The following is a 20,625-nucleotide window of genomic DNA, read 5'->3' as shown; positions in this document are numbered from 1 at the left end:
CATCGCTCTTTGGGGTAGACTAGATTGGGCTTGATAGCTCCTGACATATCGTCTCAGACTCCTTACAAAGCAGCTTGCCACTGGGACTTCTTGAGAAAGATATGGTAAATCAGGAATGGTGGATGGTGAGCTCTCGAAAAACTAGGGCTTAAAGTGAGGTTTGCAGTCGTTATGTTGCATTGCCTAATAGAATTTGTTCACAGCCCTGGAGAAAACACGATAGTGATGCCTTCCTTCCCATGGTGATTTAATGTTTCCAAAGCTCTTTATGATCATTATTTTTGCTGCTCCTCCCCATAACCCTGCGTTTCTGGCAGATGGTGTTATTAATCCCATTTTACAAAAAGAGGAAACTGAGGCTCCAAGTTTCATGGGAGGATGAGATTGCTGAGAGTCACATAGATCCAACAGACAGGGGTTCAGGCTCACCCGAAGGCTTCTCTTGGTGCCGTGCCCTAGTCATTTTTCTAAGAGAGAAGGTCAAGGTGGGTGAAATTGGGTCTGATGAGTAAGAACCCAACTATAAAGGATCACCCCATAAAATACTTTTTCTCAAGCACACACCAGACAGAAGAGCACCATTCCTGAGGTACGCTGACCAGAGCAAGAGCTGCTTTCACAGAAGCCGTAAAGGGGAGCACAGGAAATACAAAATCGGTGAGACGTAAGCACCACTCTGCTGGAGCATGGAGGAGCCCCTCAGCCTCGTGGGCAAATACCCAGAGAAACACTCTTGGTCTAGAGCAGTTTCTGTAGAAGTCTTCTTGGGCTGGTTCCCAAGCTTGGGGCAGCTTAGGTCCACTGTTCTGCTCCCCCTTCCCCACTGACTTAACACACATGGCCCCCTCCACCCAGCTCTGACACCTCACCAAAATGAGTATCCATACGTCAGGACAGGAACCTCTAACTTCTTGGGGCCTAAGAACTCTCCAGTTGCGACAACCTACCAGGAAGAGCGTCCAAGGGCCTATAAAGGCACAGAACAAACTCACTCCCCAACCAATACCCCAAACTCCGTAACTCAAAAGACCCTTCTCACCAGGCAGTGCTCCCGGCCCAGCTCAGTTATCTGGAAACACAGAAACACAGCTCAGCTGACCAGGCATCACCCAGCTCACTTCCATCAGAAGGAACACAACATCCCAAGGCAGAAGTACATGAGAGAGAGTAACAAATACAAGGGGATGAACCCATGTCAGAAAACACTTGTAGTGGAGAGGGTTGGGGAATGTAGGAGAGTATTGAGGCCCATAACCCTTGACCAGATACTCGCCGGAGAACCTGGCCCCGTGGGGGTATCAGTGAAATGACAAGCCTGCTTTCACGTGGCGATCAGTCATTCACATATGTTCAAGTGCCTTCTTTGTGCAAGGTGCTATTCTGGGTGCTAGGGATGGAGCAGTGAACGAGATAGGCCCTGCCCTCCTGAAGCCTTCACTCTAGTGAATGGAGGCAAGCAATGATCACAGCAATAATTAAATGCCTTCAGACAGAGACAAGTGCTCTGAAGGGAGAGGAGACTGCCTGAGGGTGTGAGGGACCTGGTAGGGATGCTGCTTTAGCTAGAAAGGTCTGGAAGACCTCCTTTGAGAGGTGACACTGAAGCTGAGACTCAGTCCAGGTAGACAGAAGAGCAAGGGCAAAGGTAGGGATAAGTTAGTGGTGTTTGAGGTAAGGCAGGAAGGCCGGTGGGGCTGGTGGGACTGGGGAGAGGGTGGTAGGAGACGAGGTCAAAAAGGCAGGCGGGGCCATGGGAAGAAACGGGGTTTTGGTGTTACGATAAATACAGCCATTGGAAGAGTTTAAACAAGTTAATGACGTCATCAGTTCTTATTTTAAAGGGTCTCCCTGGTGACTGGACAGAGAACAGGCTCTAGGGAGGCACGAGTGGAAATGGCAGGAGGAAGAGTGAGCATCTCTGACTCCTGCTCTGATGCTGGAATGTTCCTCACAGGGCACTATCTATAGTAGAACCCAGCAGACTGATTTTTAAGTCCCTAGAAATGAGGATTGGCCTCTAGGATATTTTTCCATCTTGGTTCCAGGCAAACAAACGGCAGCTGACTTTAACTTCATCCTGGAGAGAGAGGCACGTAATTGTTTGAAATAATTCTGCTCTCCTCATTACCTTTAACGTTGGTTCAGCTGGTGAATCGAATGATCTCCCATCCTGCACAGCACAGATGGCTACAAAAGGACTGTCTCTGCAAAGCCAAGCCAGTGTGACAGGGCCTTGGTCTCTCTCTCTGCACCCCTCTCCCCTCCGTGGGCTCCTTGTCTCATAGAGGCCCTCGGCTGTGAGGTTAATGTTTGATAGCAATCAGAATTGTCCAAATATCATTCTTCCTCATTAAAAGGTCATAGCCTGTGTTACAGAGGGTGGGTTGCGGATGTGTATGTGTAAATTGTGGTTCGAATAAAACGAATGCTTAAACATGGGCGTCCTAGGGCATACCAGGCAGGTTAGGAAATTGGTGAAGATAGATTTTGGTTGCAAAGAAACTTTTGTTAGAAGTAGAGCTAGAATTATTAATAATGCGGGGCAGGGGGGTTCCTGCCTTTGAATGCACATTGCCTGGTGCCCTAAGTTGGAGAGGGCAGCTGACCCATAGTCAACTGCCCAAACCTGTTAGGCCAGGTATTAATAATTCACCCTGGAATGATAAGTTTCCGGGAGGGCAGAGCTGATGACTTCAGTGGTCTTTATCTACAGTTTTCTAACCCTCCCCTCCCAACCTGGCTTTTCCCTTTCCAAATAACCCTCCACCCAGCCCCCAACCTCCCCATTCACCTTCATTCAACAGCCTTAAACATCTCGCGTCATACTATCTGGAGAAATATCAAGTGTGCACACTCCATTTTTGGAATTTCTCTGGTAGTATAGTTTAACTTTTGCATTTTTTTCCCATTTCTTCATAGTTCTCCATCAAGGAAGAGAGTCAAACTCAGCTGTCTGGCCAAGGAGCAAGTTCTCAGAATCTACTATTTACCTATTTTCTTTTTCTGTATAACAAACCCAGTCTAATGATTTACATTTTCTCCCCCAGCCTCTAAATATTTGCCAAAAGGTGGGCTCCTAGGGGACAAGTCATGTCTAAATTGCTGTGTTTGAAGGAATTTTCTTTAACTTCTAATCATTGACATATTTTTGGTTTATTTCCTTTCCCTTTGCTGCCTTGGAATACTGCCCCTACTCTATTTTAACTGCACACTGGTAGTGACATATTGTGAGTAAAACGGGTTCCCAGCAGCCCGGAATCCAGTTCCCCCTGTCTTTCCCTAGAAGAGATACTTCTTTTATTTTCTGTGCAGTTGCAGTTTCTTTTTTCTTTTGGTATTTATGTTGCATGTAGCAGTGACATCATGCCCCAACTCGGTCTGCAGAGTAGCCTGGAGCTGGAGAACCCTGCGAGCAGGGAACCCCTCTCTGTTCATCCTCCCTCCCCCCACCCAACCCCCGCCAGCCTCTTGTCAGCTTCTGGCGCTGTCTTATTTTTCCACTTGAAAATAAGACCTTAACAACAGTGTTTCTCTTGAAGGCCTTGTCTCAGGACCTTTAGGGGACACTGAGTCAGCTGAGGTAATTACCACTAGCTCTAGATGCTTCGTCAATTGGGGTTCATTGTCATGCTTGCCTTTGATAAATTATACTTGGTCTCCTCTGCTATTAAGCTTGAATCCCTATCCTGACGGAAACGCATATGCTACATATATATTCCCGTGTTGTGATATATATGAGATGTACCAGTACTTTATATGTAAAAATCTACATTTTTATATATAAGCGTAGAGATATTTTATAGAGAGAGTGATGTATTTATTACACCATGTGTGCCTCTCTATACGAGAAAGCGCTTGAGAGAGAATTAATTGGACACCCAGCTTTGGGACTGTAAGTATCTAAATTGCCTTACTGGAGACAAGTAATTTCTACAGTGGTAATTATTTCCTATAGTCTATGAAGCACCTTGCTTTAAAATAAAATTTCTCCCTCAGTAATACCCACTAGGACATACCTAGTTCCTCTATGGGTGTTAGGCATCTTGCAAGATCCATTTACTTGTTTAAGGAAGAGAAAGATGGCTTGAAGAGAACATTCCATTTCATTAATGAGCTGTGTAGAAGCCAGAATGAGTAAATATAAGTCTCTGAGCCCCTGAATTACTCCAGGAATAGGACCGTCTCTCCCAGCAAGATGTGGCAATTGACGAGGAGCTTGTAGGCCAGTATTCCTGTGTGTGACTTAGAGCAGTGCTGCTTTCAGCGGCACCAGCGATGAGCATCCGTCTTTACTCACCTACAAGAGACCCAACCCGTAGACCAGTCCAGCGGCCCTGGAGTTTGCAGGAGATGTCTCCGCACCTGGTCCTCTCCTGCTCCTTTGCAGAAGAAGAGGCAAGTTGGTCATCTGGTTTGGGCTAGCCTTCACAGTTTGAGGGTACGGAATGCTCAATGTACCAACAAAGAAAAACAGTGACCTTCTTGGGTTCAGAGCAAAATTCTGCCCAAGTTGACTCCATGGCTCCCTTTATCTGCAGAACACCTTGAAAAATGACTTCAGGGCATGAACCGCTTTCCTACCTGCAGAGCTGCCTACTGTATCTAATGATCTTTCAGAACTGGAGGGAAACCGTGATGTCAGTCAACAAACAACTCTCGTGCCAAATTCTTCTGTCTTCTCCAGCCACGATATGGTATTGAGGGAGGGTCAGCTAGTTCGGTGTGCTCTCTGCGGCTGACATTAACCAGCTTTTTCTTTCCCTTCTTTCCGTTCTTGGAAAACCACCTGAAAGGTCTTTCTCCTTCCTCCAGAAGCTAATCAGAGGAATTTTGCTAAGTGAAGACATCATTCCTCATTTATAGGACCTGAAAGAACGCTCTTGGATTCCCACTGTGTCCCATCAAACAAATGCCTTCACCATTCACCTCGGTGGACTTTTTCTTCCATGGATATTTTAACTTAAAATTTTATTGCTGCCGAGAATATGAAGAGCAGCTCCAGAGTTAAGGCTTGGAAATAATCCTTCCTTCATTGGGTTGATTTTTAAACAGGAAGTTGCAATCTGACAAGTGTCTGTGAATTGAATGGCAGGGTTTTTTTTTTTTCTTCTGCCCCAGTCTTGTCTTGAATTGCTCCATTTGAAACCTAAAATATTTTTTCCGCAGCAGTTGGGAAATGTCACCTGAGCTTTTCAGTTCAGCACTGCTTTTCCTGCCCCTTCCAACCCACCCTGGAAATTAAGATTCTACGGTTGGAAACTGGCTGACAGTTTGGTTGCTGGTGCAGGAGGCAGATGGAGCTGAGAGCAGGATAGAGTCCAGCTCCCTCCTCCATTCCAGGCTTGGCTCCGAAGGGCTAACCAGCAGAGCACCTGAACTTGACAACCCATTGTCAGTTTGACACAAGGAAAGAGCAGTAACTAAGCTACATCTACAGCAGCCCCTTCCCATGAGGTTTTCTTTCTCATGATTGAGACCTTTGAATATATAAGAAAAGTTGTCCAAGAGTACGTCTGAGAAATCTTCCAGTTCTCAGTCTTCCAGTAAATGGCTTTGATGAAGTCCATGAGGGAAACGCTTTTATTTTGTCTCTACAAATAGCACTAGGAAGTCATAATGGAAACATTGGATGAATATCCACTTCATCGTGGGGAAGGCAAGCACATAAAAGCTTTTTCTCAAACTGTAAAACTTCTAGGACAGAGTTCTTGGAGGAGAAAGGTGAGACCCAGGGTCTTGGCAACTGCATAACCTCTTTGCATCCGTGGCGCCAGTCCAAGAACAAGAACCTGATGATGTGGGCCAAGGAGAAAACTGAGTCTGCAGAGGCTTCTGTTTCTGCTTTCTCCGAGTTAAGTTGGCCAGTGGGGGCAATTAATTGAGCGTAAAATTGCAAGAGTACTAAGATGGAATGACAAGTAGCTGCAGCATTAACACCTCTGAGAGACACACTCTTGTCTGTTCCCTGTCTCAGGAAGCTACATACAGCAGGGCTTTAAGGAGACCCAGCCAGCTGGTGCTGAAGTGGTCCTTCTCTGCGGACCGCGGCTGCAGCGCCGATGTGCTAGCAAGTTGCCACTTTTGACCACTCTAGGACCATGTTCTAGAACCTCTCTCGCCTTAATCTCCACTCTTTCCTAAACTTCTGCTGTGGATTGGGAGAAGCCATTGAATTGAAATGACACTGCACGTTTCAATTCTTAAGAGGCACACAGCGTCCTCTCCCAGCTAGTTCAGGTGATCTGTTAGCTAGCTGCTCTTCCACACAGATCCACTAGATGTCCTCACAGATCTACTTAGTATTACCATTGAGATCCTGGGGAAAACTCCCTTTCTGAGGATTGAGATTGAGGAAGAGAGCATTGGGTGACTCGATAAAAAAGAAAATCAGCAAACACCAGAGGAGAGAGGGCACTTCATGTGGCCAGGGAGTAGATAGGAAACTTACTTCTGTTTTAAATAAATACTGAAAATTTCAAAATTGCTCCTTGAAACCTAACCTTGGGAGTTTTAAGTGGCACTCTGATATCTGAAATTAACCTTCGAACCTACATCAGCTCTAGAAAAGGAAACAATCATGGAGACGTGGAAATAAAATACCGGTGGTTCTGGATATCCACAATTCACTGAAACAAAACTGAAGGATTAGGAAGCAGAGAGCGTCGAGGGGGATGAGGGATGGTATTTTCCGAAGTCGGAGGTCCACGACTTAATTTTGATATAATTTTATTTTACAACTTGAGAGTATAATTTTACACACAGAGTATCCACTTCTCCTGGAACAGCTACCACCAGAGAGGCAAATCCTCACCGATTTTTAGTTAAAGAGCTTGTTCGTGACTCACAAAATGGCCCAGAGGAAGGCTCTTCCTGGCTGGGACACACATCCTTCAAGCCTGACGGATCGCAACCACCAGATGGGAGGTCAGAATGGGCCTTACCTTTTAAGAAAGTGGACCCAGGAGTATGTAGGTGAAGACACCCGATAGGGGGTCAGTGAAGATGGACTATTCCAGAAGTAAAGCAAAGAGCCAACCTCGCAGTTGGTGGCACCTTGGTCTAGACATTGTAATAATTCACAAAGGTTTGTCAGTGTGTGGGGCTCAATCATTTTTAACTGTTTCTGTCCTGTCTTTGAGCCTCTCATCCATCATTCTTGCTGATTTTTTTTGTTTTTTTTCCTTTTTGTGGTGGTGCTTGTTTGTCTTCTGAGATTTCTCTTTTGGATTTGGTGTGACTGTAAAACTGATGACTGGGAAGGAATGGAGAGAAAGAGCATGTTTTCTTTTTTATGCATATACTGCTTTGGAATGTGAGTGCTTACAATTAACATTTAATCTTCTTATAGCAAATGGTTTTTTTGCCGCTTTGATTACCCATTTCAGCTTGTTCCTGCATGCTAACACTATGAAATTTTAGAACAATGCATGGTCTCCGGAAGAGCCAACAATAACAATTGCAAACAGTCCCTGAGAGGCACTGGTTTGAAGTTGTGTTTCCTCCTGAACCCTTATCAAGTAGGAGGTTTCAGTCACCCATTATGATGGGCTTACCTCTGACAAAATCATTTTGAAAGTTATTCCACCCCCATCCTCCCTCCCCTTGTCCTTAAAGGGTATATATATAAGAACTTGCTTTCCCTATCAATGTGTCAGAGTCTGTTATTGTATGTGAACCCAAAATGGCAATATGGAAACGAAAACCAGGCACTGTTGCTAATGAGAAGCATAGCATTTCAGAGTTTGATGGGCTTCTCTTCTGCTACAGCATTTGATTAAAGTTTTTTCAAAACAATTTATCTACAGCAAAACAAAAAATCATCTTCGTTTCCCTCCTCTGTATAAATAACAAGTCAATATTTCCAGTAAAAGAACTAAGAAGGAAAAAAACAAGCAAGTGGTCTGCGAGTTGTACACCAGATCTGGATGCATTTAAAATAACTTTATTTTCATGTCTTCAACTGAAGACTGTTTTGCCGTTCTCGACTTCGACAACTGCTGTTTTGGGGTGTCTGGGCAATCCCACCATGCCTTCTAAATTCTTCTGATTCAAATGCTATAGTGGAACTTTTTCTTTTTTCTTTTTTTCATAAAAGCTAAGCTCAGGAATGATGTCCCACGCATTGAACAGGGCTGGGGCTGCATGATGATGATCTGAACGACTGACTAGCTAGGATGCTAAAAGAACATGTCGCTAAAAGTGGGAGCCAGGATTACAGGAATGGAGTTGCTGCTGAAGGGATCTCTCATTCATCTGCCCCAGTGCCTGTTCCTCACAACCATAATGTTACCCCTGCTTGACAAGTAGACTGTATGGCACGTCATAAAGGTCTTAGAACAGGACTTGACCCATTGGAGAGATTTAAACCCCTCTTCCTGGTGACTGTAACATTCAAAACCACTAGCCATATTTTAAAGTAAGAGTGCAACCATTTCTCCACTAAGAAAAAAAACGATGGGGGAAAAATGATTTTCACGATGGAAGGTGTGGGCACAGGGAATAACACCTCTCCAGTTCAGCTGACTATTTGGCTGTGATGCTTGGAATAAACATGAATTCTTCTCCCATCTTGCGAAAGGAGCAGGCAGGTTCATGCTAAGGATAAACCAAGATGTTTGCCTGCTGTAGCGTCAAAATGAGGTACAAAAAGCTTCTCTTGTACTGAAATATAAATTGGCTTGAAGGGTGAAGGTGCAGGGCCTTGAGAACTATTACATTGATGTCCAACAACTTCTGTACGTTAGCACTCAAGTTGGATTCCCAGGCAGTGCAGAACCTATGATATTAGCTTGAGAGGAGCTATCAGTGCCTCGCACAAATCTTAGTAAGATATTTTATGTGGGATCTATTCTCTCATTTCATGTTTTGTAATTTTTCATCTATTTTTGGCCGATATTTTCTATATAAGAAAAAAATATGGTTAACCAATAGCCCGATAACTTTCTGAATTTTTTTTTGGGAGGGGGAGAGAAGAGCAGATGCGATTTTCAGATTCTGTCAGCTTCAAGCAGAAAATACACCCATGAGTAGCTAAATGCGTTGCAATAGACGAACATCTCATATGCTTTGGGTGATTTCTTATTTGTGAACTGCCTTTAATGTCAAATAGGCAGTGTTAGCCTTGAGGAGCTGCACTTCTTATATGGACAGATTTGGGTATTTGCTCTGTCAAGACTAAATTTAAATTCCTGTAGGCATCATGTAAACTCACTCTGGGGAAGTTCAGCAGAGGCATCCTCAGATTCTATATTAACACGTAATCGTTTCATATCTAATTGGATGAAAGCTTGTCCCAGCCTCTGCCTAATGCCCAGAAATGGATGGAAATTAGAAGGCCTACATACTAGATATGTTTGCATCTTGCAAAAACCATTTATTGTACGCAATAAGCAATTAATTGATTGGCTGTGTGTATATTTTGTCCTCCTGTATTAATTGTGCCAGGGGAAAAAATGTTGGTTACATTTTTGCTGTCTCCAATGTGTGCTGCTTCTCATCCAGCAACCCGATTGTCATCAGCCATGTCCTTTCCCGTGGTCACCCGCTTTACCCAGGGTAGAAAAATAATATGCAACAGCCTTGGGGGACTCTACAGGCGATTGCAACTTTCTCTGCTTTTTCCAATGTACAACCAAAGTGTTACCAACAGTTCTCTCTGCATTTTTTTTTTCTGGGTCAAGACTGTTAACGTGAACTAAGACCTGTGTTCAATCCCTTCAGCTCCCTTCCAGCTGCCTTGCTGTGTGTGACCTTGCCATTAACTACCACTCTTCCTCTCGTCCCATCCAACCCCATGGTTATAGCCAAGATGTCCATCTACAAGAGAATGAGACGGGCATGTTGTTTTGATTGCGGACGTTCTGAGCGTGACTGCTCGTGCATGTCAGGCCGTGTGCGTGGTAACGTGGACACCCTTGAGAGAGCCTTCCCACTTTCTTCTGTCTCTGTTAATGATTGCTCCACCACTTTCCGTGCCTGTAAGTTTAACCCCAACACATACAGTTCCATGTCTGTGCTGTCTGTGGCATCGCCCCCGTCTCGTGTCGTGCCCTGTGGTGCTGTGAGTCAGTCGGGCTGATGTTTTCCTCCCAGTGTATGTGGTGATGTGTTGCCCTCGCTGCCTGTGTCACTGTGTACGTGCTGGGGAGGCCTCCCTCCCTATTCTGTGAACTTGTTGTGTCTCTTGTAAGAGCGTGCAGGCTGTGATATTATAATCCAGTGATATTATTCCTCTCTCCTTTAAGTAAATATGCTTGGAAATAAATGTGAAAACACATCAAATACTATATTGATAACAGAGATGCATGGAAATGTATATCTTACTATTTGGGGAAAGGGGTTAGACATCGGATTGGGTCGAAAGGAGGAAGGAAAACGGTTTAGAGAGAACAAGCCAACTCTGGCATGAAATTGCTTTTAGTTGAGCTTGGATACTTTCCAAAATATAACAGGGTTTCAATGCAGATGGGTTTTTTTTTTTTTTTTTTTTTACTGTGTCCCCCTAACCTGTATCTCGTTCCTCCAGTGCCAGATTGCCTACTATGCTCTGAAAAAGAATCTGCCAACCTATACAGACCGCTGGTTTCTAGAGCTTCCCCTCAAAAAGATGACTCATTCAAAGGATCAGTCCATTAATATCTTTCATTTTTTTTCTAGAAATATAGCCCCCTGTTTAAGGTATCTTGTAGCAACTGTGATTCCAAATAACAACAAAAATCATAAGCCGAGAAGCTCCGTGGTTTCCTTGAGTCCATCGTCAGTCTTTGCCCCCCGCAAGTTCAGAGGCGTTCAGGAGTCTCTCAGGGTCTTGCAGTGGCAGCTGGCGAGGCTGAGCTACACCAGATTCCCGAGCACCTTTCCCTGCCCCCACACTACCCTTGTCTTCAGCGTGGACTTTGCTTGTGTTTACTGACATGGTACATGGGTGATGCTACTGAAAGCTCCAGCTTGTTCACTGAGGGGCCTCGTCTAAGGGCAGAAGAGGTTGTGCTCTGCTTGAGGACTTGGATACCTTAAAGTATGGCTGTCACCTTATTTTCACATTTTTGGTTGCATGGGCGGTAGAAGACAACCCCTCTGTGTTCATCCCTTCCTCTTGAAAGCACCCGCCGCGTTTGCTGGTAACCATATTATCCACTCTCTTTTCTTCCAAGTGCCCAGAGCGGGTTGAGCTAAATTTTCACCAGCAGCAGTTAATTTACTCTGGCAACAAGGAGGGAAAAGAGCCTGCGGTCCCAGCATGGTGTGCTTGTGTGGCAGTGATGGGGCGTCCAGGGCTGAGGGAGCCCTCACATCACTGTCTGCAATGGAGTGTGCCATGCCCGGTGCTGGTGTTTGAAACCACAGTTCAGGTCTGAGACATTACTGTGCTTGGAGCGGTCTTAGAGGCACTTGGAAAAGTTCGATCTAGGACCAGAGAATCATCATCGACTCTGATTTATGATTCACTGCTCCATCAGAACAGTGCCGAGGGACAGGATTCATTTTTTTAAAGTGATACTGAATAGACGTGGTGCTGAGAGGGATTTTGGACTGTCCCATCATATTGACCTAAAATCCTAGGAAGGAAATTTCCTTTAAATCTTTCTTGCGCACGCCGTCGTACATGCCCTTACTCCTTTATTCTCCTCACAGTTCTGTCTGGTTCATATGACACCACCAAGGTGAACTCGGTCACAACCATACAAAGCATTTGTTTGTCTACGATGTATGGCAAGACACCAGGTTCAGAGACAGGAGCTGGGGAGGGGGAGTGGAGGGGTGAGCTGTGGTGGCCCAGTTTGGCCACATCTCTTTGATTGATGGTGGTGAATGTAAGCACCAGCCCCCTCGGTTACCCGTCTAAGGCACAACGTCTACTTTCACATAACCGCTAGGCTCTAAAACCTTGGCCAGAGATCCAGTGGAGAAAAGGAAGGAGCCACTCAGGCTCTAAACTAAGGCCTGTGGTCATGTCTTGGCACCGGCCACCCATACCAATCACAGCAAATCTGTGTCCCCTACGTGAGGCCCATGATACCCAGTGTGTGCAATTTCCATCTTATCCAGGAGAAACCATAATTGGAGGGATTTCTCAGCTCTGCAGTTTAATCCAAGTGTTGATGGAGGCCAGGAGGAGAAAAACTTGGGGTGGGATGGTCCCGTCTTCTCAGAAACATCCTGGGCATGAGACTGCTGTCTTTCTACCCCTCCAGCATCAGCTCCACCGTGGAAAATGTGGAGCTTTGGGCTGTGTGTCGAAGGCGTAACTGGTACTGACAGCTTGCGGGGTGGGGGTGGGGGTGGGGTTTGCCTCCTCTGTTTTCATCAGTCTCCCTGCCGTCGTCACTCCGTCAAACAAAAGCAGATTTCATCCATCCCTGTGTGAGTCCACTCACCTTTGACCATTAATAATAAGTTAGAAAAATCCATTCCAATTTGATCCCCTTCGTGGGCCCACATAAGCCCTTCTTCTCCAATTAAAGAATGTCTACGTCTACGCAGAATTCCTCTGGCAGAGCTCCAGTAGCAATCCCCGGGCTTCCCTCGCTGGTGGTGGGGTTGGGTGGTGCCCATTGGACAGAGCTGGTTGCCTCAAAGAGCGGTGGTGAGAGTGGGCTTTTCATTAAATATGAGCAGATGTGAAACGTAGAGGGTTTGACAATTAGGAATGGCAGGAGAAGGGCCCTTGAATCAAAGTGAGGTCAGATGGGCGGATCAGATTACTTCTCTTACATTCTTTAGTTGTTCTGAAAATCATTTTGAATTAGTGTCAGCGGAGCCGTGATGGGTTTTGCCCTTTGTCTTTTATGCTGGGGCTGTATTGTTTCCCAAGACACTCATTAAAGGTCATTATATTATTACAGAGCTTGCTTTGGTCGCAGTTTCCCAGTTGAGCCTGTGTGCTCTGGGGACTGTCCGATTCCTTCTCTTTTGCCTTTCGTCTACCTCTTTACTGTTTTTTTTTCTTTTTTTTTCTTTTAAGGGGAAAGATTTCCGTTTTCAAGGGATGGTAAATTGAAACACAGAGTCCCATTATGTGTTTTCTGAAGTGGGAAGAGAAGTAGCCAGTTCCCAGAGGAGTGGCAATATATTAAAAGTTTTCACACAGTCTTAGAGCTCTGCTTCCTAACAGCAAGCCCTGCCTGCATGTACCTCTCCTTGGAGGTGTGGCCCATTACACGTTCCCCTTGTTGCTAAGTCACATACTTTTCTAACGGTTGTCTCCCTCTGTTGAGCGCACGGGATGTCAGGCCACACCGTGCTGACAAAAAGATTTGCAGAGAAGGAGGGGACCCCTTTACAGAAGACTTACAAAGCAGTAAGAGAAGTAACGCAAAGAGTGACCAGTAAGGACTCATCACAAGACTATTCGATTTTTGGCAAGACTGAATCATTCAATATGGTGGGCTAGAATTGGTGTGCAGAGCATCATTTTTGGATCGTTCCAATTTTGTTTCTACTCCGGATGGTCCTGGGCAGAAGTACCAGCTCTCTTAAGAGACGCTAAGATGGTACGGGCCCCAGACTTTCCACAAGTAGCTATGTTCTAGTACTGTCAAACATAAAAAATATATGGCTTAAAAAATATATGTATGTATATATATATATATATATATATATATATATATATATATATGGCTAGCGACATCCACACACCCATCAATATAGATTGAGATTCTAATCTATTCCACTTCCCCTCCATATAATTTTGTAAAATAGTACCTTTTCTCTGTTCAGAATTTATTCTTGTTATTTCGGTCTTTGCTCGATATCTGATTGCTAAGTCTAATAGAAAGGGGACAATTAAAATTATGATGCAGTGGCAACATAAGACCCTATTGATTCAGACCTGCCGAGGACTGCCTGACATGATGCTGGTCACAAACCATCAGTAACCCTGACATGAACAAATTAATCATGTGGTCGAAGAGAAACAGAGCTTTAAATTTGTCCTTGGAGGTAGTTTTAGCCAAAGGACCCGTGTGATCACTCACACCAACCTTTCAATTTGCTAATAGGTTAAACCTGCACAATTACACACACCCACTTGCAAACTACTGTAGCTAATTTTAAGTGGTGCGCGACTTTTCTTTCGGGTGTAGATATAATACAAGGAGGCATTCAACTCCAGTGGTTCGGTCGAGAGGAGAAGTCCGATACAATTAGGTTGAAGGGAGACATACCAAAATCAGTTCAGTGTGATCTTGAGTCTTGTCAGATAATAAACAAAAATCAGCGTATCCCGAGTAGCCTTTGGTTTGTACAGGCAGAGAATTAGCATTGTCAATAGAACTAAAGTCACTCAACTAATGGCATCTCGAAGTACATAAAATCAGATACTGGGGCAGGGAGTGCAAATAGCTCTAGGAAAGTGTCTATAATAGGACACACCCTGTGCTGACAGTCTCCAGTGCCTGTTGCAGGGAGATTTAATTGAATAAGCTGCCTTTAAAAATCAACAGCCCATTATCATCTCAGTCCTCTTCTGTAGGTATAGTTTTGGGTGACTTTCTCAAGCTCCCCAGTCCTAAGTTTTATTTGTTTATTTTACTCTGGACCTTGAAAACAAAGACTCTCTCTTCCCACTACCACCATCAGTGACAGAAAGTAAGAAAACGGATAGGCAAAGCACACTCAGCCCAAATCAGTTTAACTGTTGTTCTCCCTGTATTTTTTAAAGCCTGTTCATTCTGGGTTTCTCCCATTTTCTCACGCTTACTGGTGCAGTGTCTCTCTCTCTTTCTCTCTCTCTCTCTCTCTGTCTCTCTCTGTCTCTCTCTTCTCTCTCTCTCTCTCTGTCTCTCTCTCTGTCTCTCTCTCTGTCTGTCTGTCTGTCTGTCTCTCTCTCTGTCTCTCTCTCTCTCTCTCCCCCCAACTCTCCCTCTCCCTCTCCCCCCCTCCCCGCCTCTCTCTGTCTCTGTCTCTCCCCCGCCCCAATATCCATTTACTGCTGCTAACACTAAAGCACGCTTTGGATTCTGCCCTAGCTCTTTAGCTACCCTTGCCCCATGTGTCCTGATTTGGCCATTTGCGCTTCATTGCAGGAAGTGAAAACAGGAAGGCAACTTGGCCTAGGCAACCATTTAATCATTCCACGAATAATGGACCTGGGAGGGCATCTTAGGGCACTTCTGTTGTTAGAAGGCAAGGCTCCTTTGATTTTTCTGGTAGCCACATTCAGCAGCGGGGTGGCACGAAGCACGATGCCTTCCTACTTGCTTATATGGTGGTCAGCTCATTGTAAGGCAGCCATCATGCTTGGACAAAGTTTCCTTTGAAAAGAATCCTTTGAATTGCCCATCTGTAAAGAGGCCACGTTTTTATTCATAATAAATAACCGGGTTTTTTTCAGTCTAGTGTCAGGTGAAGTAATTGACTTGCATTTTGAGACCCTGTTGTACTCTCCTCCTCCAAAATAGTTGAATTCTTTAAGATAAATATGCTGTGAAGAGGTACCACATGTAGATGGAAGAGAAAGGGAAAAGTAGGCAAACAGCCAACTTTTCACAAGAAATCCTTTGAAGCAGAGCTGGGAGATAAGAAGTAGAAAGGTCAGAAAGAGGAAAGGGTGCTCTGTGTTTACCCCCATCACTTGGACACCTCCCTCCCCAGGGATATGTTGCTTTAATAAGTGACTGGGCTCCTCAAGGACGAACCAGAAAAGATGTTGGCATGCCACGAGTAAGCTAGGCAGAAGTCGTTACGCAAGGTGACATGGAAATTATGTTTGCATTTTTATTTCAGGACAGTGGCCAGTTGTCACCATACTCACCCTGACAGCTCCTACCACCAGGCAGTGGGCTCTGCCTCTTACCTCCATGGAGGAGGGGAGAAGTGGCCAGTTAGCTCTCCATCCCCCCACCGCCTGCTATCTCAGGCGACAGATGCCAGGGCCAGCCCGCCTTTCGCTTGAGCTTTCTTGTCAAGGCTGTGCCTTGAGCCCAAATCCTGACCTTTACTGTATGAAATAAAGTACTGATGAACAAGCAGAGGTTTAGAATTAGAGCAGGCTTGGAGCAAATGTCAAGGCCATCTCTGCTTCCCTCCTCCACCTGCACCAGGAGCCTGGATTAGACCCAGGCTGGAGTTTGCAGCGCCTTAGGCTTTATGGGTCTGGGGAGACATAACTTATTAACAAAGAGTTATTAAATTTTTATCAATTTTACAACACAATGTAAATGCCTCCCATGAATCTACATTGTACTCATTATCATTTAAAACGTTAATTAAGTCAAAGTTGCATTTAATTTCTCTCTAAATGGGCCTTTGGGAAGAGGCTTTTAGAAACATCTGTGGGAGCGTGCAGCTCGTGGAGACAGGGAATCCCCCAGCCCGCATTCAGGACAGCGCCCTGAGTTGATTGCTATCGCGTGTCTGTGGCTAATTTGTTGTGATGCGCTGGGGCATTGTCTTGAATTAGCATCAGACCAGCGATGGTGTAAAGCCATCGGAGAGAGGCTTGCAGGGCTGCGGCCCAGGCTGCACAGCATCCTGCTTCCAAATCCCATCCAGACGGAAATGAACAGTTGATCGGCAGCGTTCTGGTCTCAGTCAGACTTGGGGATCCTCCCTTCTCATACGGTGCCCATCATTTCAGTTGGATGCTCCTTGATCTGAGGTGGACATTTGTCATCTGGCCCAACACATTTAGGACATCTGCCAGAGTGCTTACAGGCAAGTTCTCAGGGCTTGGGATCTTTGATTCGCATTTAAGCCTAGAAACGATGGAGCACGGAACAGTGTAATGGGAACCGTTTTCTGAATAGAGTGGATGTAGAGATTACAAACAGGTCATACTCATCGGTGAGGAGGAAAGAAGAGTGAAGCCTACTAAGATTTGCTGAAAAATTGCTTTCCTCTTCTGAGGCGAGGTTGACACCTCTGCTGTTAGTGTGTGTGTATTCCTAGGAACCAAGGCTTCTGTGGTGGTGCTGGGAAATGGCCAACTGCTTAACTTGGATTCACGTTAAGACTAGACTTCGTGTCTACCCTTACTGTATGCAGGGGACTCTGCCAGCCCTGCCAGGGGGTGTGTGTATGTGGATACGTGTATGTTAGTTACTGTTGTTATTGTCAAATTGAACCCACACGTAGCATTTGCTGCATTGCAGGCACTGCTCTGTGCCCTGTACAGATATTATTTAATCCTTACCATGGGGTAGGTAATAACTGTTATTTGCCATTGAGGCAACTGTAAACTGAGGCATCTGTGCATTGACAGATGAGGTAACTGAGGCACAGAGCGGTTAAGTGACTTGCCAGGGGTCACATAGCGAGTCGGTGGTGGGGCTGGCATTTGAGGATAGGCTGGACGGTTGATTTCTTCAGTCTAGGGAGCAAACTGAGTTACTCATTTCCTTACTCAGTTGAAGAAGATGGGTATGTCGGTCTGTCTCCAAGGAAGGAGAAGAAAGACGAGGATTCCAGTCCTGAGAGCTGGAGACAGTGTGGGAGGCGTTGTGAGAGAGGGGGGCAAAGTGCTTGGCAGTGCAAAGGCCCAGAGGTCACCTCCTGTTGGTCAGCCGAGGAAAGGTCCCACAGGAGAGGACAGTTCAGATGTGCATTGGAGGATGGGAGGCAAAGGGTATCCTGCCTGACAGCATGAGAGAGGGCATGGCAGTGGAGGGGCCTGCCGACGGCTGGAGCCTCCTGTCTAACAGCTGGTCACCCAGTTTGGCTGGAGCTTAAGACCTGTGCCTGGGAGCAGGGGGAGAGGAGCCTTGGAAGGTGAGTAGGGCCCTGTTACGGCACTGTATTCACACGTAATACAATAGAAAGCATTCAAGGTATTTGATCAGGGGAATGAGCCACAGAGGCTTTGTTCCGGTAGGATTTCAATGGCGGCTCTGGGAAGAGGGGCTGGAGCTGAGGGCCTTGGGAGCCATCCTGTGAGGGTGGAGAAGACCAGCAGGGGGCGGGGGTGGGGGTGCTGGGGCGGGGGGGGATGTGCTAGGAAGAGGCAGGAGTGAGCTGCTCCAAGAAGCCTGAGGAAGGAAGACGATCTAACGGCCTCTAGGACTCCCAGCTGAAGCACATTATCCAAATACAATTCCAAGAAGTTAAAATCATTTTAAAGAAATTTTAATTGATGGCGCTGAAGCGATTGAATTCCATTAGTTAAATTTCTTGAGCTTAATTCTCCCCAGCTGACTCAGCAGTGTGCTTCCCATTTGGGCTCTGTGGAGTCGTTGCCTTATTGGAGAATTTCCTGAGATCTTGGCTGGGCCTGGAGACTTGCTGGACTGTCTCCACAGCCCCTGGTGTTGGGGATCTAGTCCATCTTTTTTTTTTTGAACCAGTATTTCTTCTTCCCTTACCAGCCTCTGCATTTCCAACAAGACCCACATCTTGAGTGTGTTGATGGGGGCAGAGCCAGGCAGCTCTGAATCGCTGGCATGAATGGCCTTGAACCAGGCTGGGCGGCAGAAACAAAGCAACGAGAGCCACCAGCTGGGACATGTGGCCAGCCCTGAGGGTCGTGGCTCGAGCTGCCTGTGGTGGCTTCAGTTAGAATTCTTTTTTAAATCCCTGTGTATGGCAAGGTGACTTTCTCCTCCCATCTTTCTCAGGGAGACAGCTTGTCTCCTTCCATCTATGGAGGGAAAAAAGTAATAAAGTGCTTCACATCCCATTCAATGAAAAATCCGCTGTTTCCAACCACCATCGGACTCTGGTGGAAATACAAAACACATTTCCTGTGAAGTACGGCCACACAAAATCCGAGGAAGTCGTGTGGCATTTCTAAGTACCGTGGAGCAATTTTCTTTTCCTTTTTATTTCTCTGTGCACAAGAATTTGATCTGCGTTCATTGTGTCTGTATGTCAGCACCCACGACCGGAGATTTATGCACACCTTTGACCCCAAGGGGTCATTGAAACAGCACAGAAGAGCACGTGAGTCCTGAGCTCCCTCTACACGGTGGAGCGTGCGTGCTGAGAATGCCAACTCCTGGCATTCTCTCTGAGGTTTTCTCCTGAACCAACAACATTCTTTTCTTTTTTTTTTTTTGGCCATGCCGCACAGCTTGTGGGATCTTAGTTCCCTGACCAGGGATCAAACCCGCGCCCCCTACAGTGGGAGCACGGAGTTCCTAACCACTGGACTACCAGGGAAGTCCATCACGTTGAATTACCTAGGTAATCAAGAAATCTTCCATCCTTACATTTGCTTACCAGAGTTTTGCTTCCCTAGCCAAACACCTTTCCAAGGGGAATCTAACTGGGCAGAAACAAGTTCAGCATTGTCAGACCCACACAGTTGAAATTTCAGAGAGCATCGAAAAGACCTTTTTATAAATAGTCAGTGCCTGGTTTGCAGAGAGCTTCTAGACAAGCCAGTAGGTTTTTTTTTTTCTTACTGAGGAGACATTCTTCTGATCCCCAGCTCAGATGAGCTGGGGAAAAGGTCTGAAGATTCCAAGGTGGCCTGCCTTCTCTGACCATTTCACGTGCTCATCCGCGGGAGGAGCTGTCCTCCCACAGCCGAGGGAAATAGCAAGAGAAAAATGCTTCTGGCCTCTCAGAGTAAAGCTGAAAGCCCTGCTCTTATCCCGTTCAACATGGCGGGGTGAGTACCACCAAATACTCCAAAAGCTACAGAGAAAACCCTGTGCAAACTCGAAGCGGGAGCTTTTGAGGCAGATCCGCGTCGGGGGTGATCAGCCGCCCTGAACGACTTTGAAATGAAATGAGAAAGACCGCTCCTCAGAGCTGGAGCCACACAAGGTGGTACCTGCAGGGGCATCTGTAGGCCACAGGGCAAGGGCCGTCTTCTGCTTGCCTTAATGTGATCTTCCTTTTGGCCCGTGCCAGCTTTCTGGGCTGGAGCCAGTTGGATTGCACTCAGTCAAGGAAAGACCTGGGGACTGCCTGCCTTTCCGTCCAAGGCCAGCAAGGTACTGTGCTGGAATCCTTGGCTGGGCTTTGTATGTTGGCAAGAATGCCTGAGTAGGAAGTGGCCTGAAGGATTCCAGTTCAGTAAATATTTGATGAGTGAAAGAATGGATGAGTGAAGGGATTCTCAGCCATTAGTTAAAGGGATAGATGGTCAGCCAGAAGCAGGATGGCCCCGGATCCGTGAAGTTTCCTAAAACTTTCTAAGCCGCTTACAATATAGTGTGTGTGTAGATACAGGTAGAAATATAAAGATATACATATAGGTACAGATATATAGATATATATAGTGTGTGTGTGTGTGTGTGTGTGTGTGTATGTAGATATAAAGATATAGATACAGATATATAGTGTGTGTGCATATATAAATATATATAGTGTGGGTATATATAGATATAAAGATAGATACAGATGTATAGATATATAATGTGTATATATAAATATAGATACAGATATATAGATATATATAGGGTGTGTGTTTATATATAGATAAAGATATAGATACAGATATATAGATACATATAGTGTGTGTGTGAGTACAATCTTCTTGGATCCCAGTTGGAGATATCCCACAATTAGGATACAAGGAGATTCACAGGGGATAATGTAGCGAGAAAAAGAAAAACTAGGACGTAACTGAAGGATCTTGAAAATTATCGACTAGGAGGTACAATCCATATTCTTTGTGAAGGTTAAACATTGGGAAAGAAGATCTAGAAACAAAGACTGAAAAAAAAAATCACGGTAGGC

At 45.5% G+C, this 20,625-nt stretch overlaps 1 protein-coding gene across 7 annotated transcripts in view; it reads left to right on the top strand.

The window, feature by feature from the left end:
* The window catches only part of KCNMA1 (potassium calcium-activated channel subfamily M alpha 1), a 746,198-nt gene that overhangs the window by 610,259 nt on the left and 115,314 nt on the right, over positions 1-20,625 (top strand). The window contains exon 19 of one of the 7 annotated variants that reach the window (XM_029200927.1): positions 9,804-9,977. The exons of the other annotated variants lie outside the window; for them this stretch is intronic. Coding sequence (XP_029056760.1) covers positions 9,804-9,977 — 174 coding nt within the window. The remainder of the gene's footprint in view (positions 1-9,803; positions 9,978-20,625) is intronic. 7 annotated transcript variants of the gene reach the window in all.

This window comes from Monodon monoceros, unplaced genomic scaffold (assembly GCF_005190385.1).
Source record: "Monodon monoceros isolate NGI ecotype Baffin Bay Population unplaced genomic scaffold, NGI_Narwhal_1 Super_Scaffold_4, whole genome shotgun sequence".
NCBI lineage: Eukaryota > Metazoa > Chordata > Mammalia > Artiodactyla > Monodontidae > Monodon > Monodon monoceros.
Note: the sequence above shows the minus strand (reverse complement) of the source record. Positions and strands in the feature narration are given on the sequence as shown.